This window comes from Alosa pseudoharengus, unplaced genomic scaffold (assembly GCF_046254945.1).
Source record: "Alosa pseudoharengus isolate Yale_2024_CS ecotype anadromous, Long Island Sound unplaced genomic scaffold, YU_APseudo_1.1 YU_APseudo_1.1_scf_24, whole genome shotgun sequence".
NCBI lineage: Eukaryota > Metazoa > Chordata > Actinopteri > Clupeiformes > Clupeidae > Alosa > Alosa pseudoharengus.
The window spans coordinates 2,350,174-2,354,416 of NW_027468689.1; the positions used below are offsets into that span (position 1 = coordinate 2,350,174).

At 43.1% G+C, this 4,243-nt stretch overlaps 1 protein-coding gene across 1 annotated transcript in view; it reads right to left on the reverse strand.

Annotated features, from left to right (window-relative positions):
- The window catches only part of pibf1 (progesterone immunomodulatory binding factor 1), a 50,816-nt gene extending 46,874 nt beyond the window's left edge, over positions 1–3,942 (reverse strand). Inside the window, exons 1-5 of the mRNA XM_076302811.1 lie at positions 3,217–3,942; positions 2,956–3,056; positions 2,160–2,358; positions 1,337–1,456; positions 913–1,046 (exon numbers count right to left, since the gene is read on the reverse strand). Of these exons, the coding sequence (XP_076158926.1) occupies positions 913–1,046; positions 1,337–1,456; positions 2,160–2,358; positions 2,956–3,056; positions 3,217–3,462 (800 nt within the window). The 5' untranslated portion in view covers positions 3,463–3,942. The remainder of the gene's footprint in view (positions 1–912; positions 1,047–1,336; positions 1,457–2,159; positions 2,359–2,955; positions 3,057–3,216) is intronic.
- Between the last annotated feature and the right edge of the window lie 301 nt (positions 3,943–4,243).

A 4,243-nucleotide genomic window follows, 5' to 3' on the forward strand; every position in this document is an offset into this window, starting at 1 on the left:
CTACAACTTCGAGAAAACACTCATAAAACGCAATCGTAAATGAATGAGAAGACCAGGATGACTTTGGCTGCACAATATTAGGCACACTATTAGGCCCTGCTATAGACTAATTCAACTAAACTTCATTAGCCTACAGCCTAGTGTAGACGTCTGTGGAGTGTGTGGAAAGAGTGAGCTGAGCAACTGGGGCGTTGCCAGATCATCGTGGTTAGGATCTAAATGTTATCTGTTCGCTTTCATCAGGTGTTTTATGAAATAGAAGCTAATTTAGGCTATCATCTGGATAATTAGAAACAACTGTTTCATTTTATTATATGGATATATAGGCTTTGTCCCCTCCGATGGGCTAGTTTTGTATCCGATCAATTCTGGTGTGCATGTGCATTTGAGACAGAGACGGAGAAGGAGAGAGGAACAGAAGGGGGAAGTCTCACTTTAAACTACCGCACACACACATGAATATGTTAACCCAGAATGTTGCTATCTAACGAATTTGACCCGACCCACCCACCCGCAACCTGCAATATTACCTGTAAATCTCACCCGCCCGCCTTCGGGTCATAAGCCGGTCTGTATAAACTAAAAACTGTTTATTTATGTGATTATAGTTTTGTTTGTTTGTTGGAATCGTGTAAAATTTACTTGTGAATTAAGAAACTAATCTGACTTCATCGAGATTCACTCTCTCTTTTTTTTTATTATCTGGTGAATATCATTAATCTAATATAATTGACAGAGCACAACAAAGTCTATTTCCTGAATTTAATCAGGGATCAGTGGCCTCACAAGGAACAATGAACAGTGTGCACCAAGCCAACAGAAGCAGGCAGGTCCACTCCTGTGTCCCGCATGCTGTCCCCTGTGCGATGCAGTACCCTGTTTGGCCACATGAGGGCAACAGAGAGCGCTCACCGTCTGATGCGGTCATAGTTCTCCCGCTTGTAGTCGCCCTCCTGAATGAGCTGCTTGGTGTCGGCCAACTCCAGGGTCAGACGCTGGCTCCTGAGCTCCAACTCTGTCCGCAGTCTCCTCTCCTCCTCATAACTCTACAGGGCGGAGTGTGTGTGTGTGTGTGTGTGTGTGTGTGGGGGGGGGGGGGGGGGGGTGGCAAGACAGAGATAGAGAGAGAGAGAGAGAGAGAGGGAGAGAGAGAGAGACAGAGAGAGAAGAGAAGACGGTGGTGGTGTGATTTTCTCCCTCACGGTGTGACACATTCCAGAACGCTTTGGTGACTGGGCTAGCCAGCTTTCATCTATCTGGTGCGTATAAGTGTTCTATCCCTGGTTGAATAAAGGGTAAATAAATACATATTTTAAAAAATGAGTATGCTCTGTACCTCCATGACAGACTTCAGCTGCCCCCTGTTGCTCTCCACGTCATCTGACAGGGCATTCTTCCTCCCCTGAAGTTCCGTCACCAGCGATCTCAGAGGGGTCACAACCTCATAAAAGCGCACCTGCACCAGGTAAAAACATTACATTACATTACTTTACATTTAGCAGACACTTCTTGACCAAAGTGACTTACATATGTCAGCTATATTACAAGGGATCACATTGTCCCCGGAGCAACTTGGGGTTAAGTGCCTTGCTCAAGGGCAACAGTGGAAGCCGGGAATTGAACCTACAACTTTCAGGCTACTACTACTCCTTAACCACTACACTACCACCGCCCTTAAAAAAAACACAGCAGGTAAGCCACACAGACCCCTCTGTAGGGACAGCTCCATTTCCGTTCGTCCTCTTATGTACTATTACCCTGAGTATTTTATGTGTTCCTTTTTTATTCTTTACTTTTTTAACTATTATTTGACTATTGCCCTTCTATGATTTTATTAGCTATTGCGGTTTGCTTTTGTTTATGTAAAGCACATTGAATGACCTCTGTGTATGAAATGCACTATACAAATAAACTTGACTTGACTCTCAAATATGTGACAGTTTGGCTGAGAGATCTCCCACAAGCTACAGGCCCCATCCGCGCCTTAGCCTGCTAACCCTGGATGGCAGTTGGCTTCATCACAGCTTTTGTTCTGGGGGGTATTTACACGTTATTTCAACTGATGCATTTATCCCAAGTATGTGGTCTTGGGATAAATCTGGGTAAGAGTAAACCTCCGCACACACTTGAGTAAAATGATTGCTGCTGCTGCTGCTTACCGCCACATACTCCGAGATGGAGAGCTTGTCCTCGGGCAGCTCCCTGAGCTCCAGGTAGCGCTCCTCGGTGAGCTCCAGGTGGTGCAGGCTGCGCCGCACGTCCCCAGCCTTCTCTCCCAGCTGCCGATTGGTCTCCTCCAGCTGCTTCTGCCGAAGCAAGATGGCGTCCATCTCCTGCTTACGCAGGGCCTGCTGCTTCCTATCTCACACAGCGGATGGAAGTAAGCAAGTGTTTATTTATATTAAATTAAATTAAGACATAACAAACAAACAAACAAACAACAACAATCTATATATTAAATTAGTTCATTAGTTAAATATAACCAGTTGAAATGGCCATGGGCAATGATGGAAGCACACTTCTCCAGTCAGGCATTCTGAGCGGACCTGGTGACACTCACTCTATCCACGATGGGTCGATTAGTTTAGGACATGTCTCAAGATACACAGGATGATAGAAACATAACAGTCTTTCATTCTTGGCAAGCAGGATAAAACTAGGTAAAACCACTGAAATGAAAAATTGTTTCTTGATCTAAAGTGAACAGAACAATTGAAGTAAATGTAGACATTTTATGAATTGAATGTGACAGTGTACAACAGGACAAGAATGTTGCAAAGCATGTATGGACAAACTCTATAAAGTCCTTACAATTACAGGGACTTGTTTGAGCCTGACTCATTTTCCTCTTTGAACTCCGAGTTTAATACTACTTTCTCGTGGATCATACCAACAGACAAAGCCAGAGGCCAAGTGAGACTTTATGTTATTATATTTTATACTATTATGTCAGACCTGTGATCATCCTGTTGCATTTTCAGCTGGCTGTCCAGCCGAAGTGCCAGCAGTTGCTTCTGGTGCAAAGCATCATTCAGCCGCTCCTCCAATTCCTCCGTCTGATCATAAAAAAAAAAAAAACATTTCAGCAAATAATTAATTCAGCATGTGTTTGTGTAGTCGTGTATCCTACATTAATCGTGTAAACTAGTAACTATGATTGTTCACGGGGTTCCATATCTGTTATTCCTTCATGTACCACCTAGACTATTGCCTTACCCTTGTCAAGTGGTCGACTTTCAGGTTATCAATAATTAGGTTTTTCTGAGACAACTCTATTTTCAGAAGCTGAAGGTTGTGTAGCAGCTCTTTTCGCTCAATGATTTGTTTGATTTTCTGCGATTTGTCCTTTTCATCAGATGACGAGATGTCCTCCGTGGGTACCGTCGTCTCCAAACTGAAATCTTCAGACTCTATCGAGCTAGAAATATTCACCGACGGGTTCCTATGTTTTTTGGGTGGCATGTTTACTCGGTTAACGTGTATAAAATACGATAGTTGTCCAACCTTAGCTTGATAGCATAGGGTACCCTTACGCCTTTTAATGGCTGAACAATTCAAACGTTAGCAGAGAATAGCTAATCTAGCTAACGGTAGTGCTAGACTCCTATGCTATTTACTGAGTTACGATCAAGGACACCCAGCTTTAGGTCTTATTAAAACTCAAAGGACACACACCTCCTAAGCTTGCTATCGTTACCAAACCCGACCGACCTAGAGATAGTTGACATTAGCAATGCTGGCAATCTGGTATTTCCTTTAAGAGCCGATTTATCGAGCTGATCAACAACAAACTCATGGTCACGTTCTTGCCACTTTATATGATATATAAAACGCGTTTTATTTCTCGAACAAAGCCAACCTGGTTAATCTGCAGAAAGATGGCAAACTAGCACCGCGATATTTGATTTAAGAGTCCCGCTACAACCTCTTGAAACCCGCGGCCAGCTGATGACAGCAACAAACTGGAGAATGATCAACAAGTGTTTGAAGAGTAACTTTGATTCCTGTGAGCTGCGCTTGTAGGATATGGCGCCACCTACTGCACAAAGATGATATTGGACAAGCGAGCAACATCTGAATGCTGCCTAAATGATTTACAATGCTCTTGGAAGAGATCTCCAAGATTTCCAGCATTTAAGCCGTAAAGTTGTTATGACTGCTAAAACTGTTCAATTTTTGTGCATTATTAAATGGCTTAAATTGGCGTGCATTCTTAAAGAGTTATGTATTTCATCATATGGCT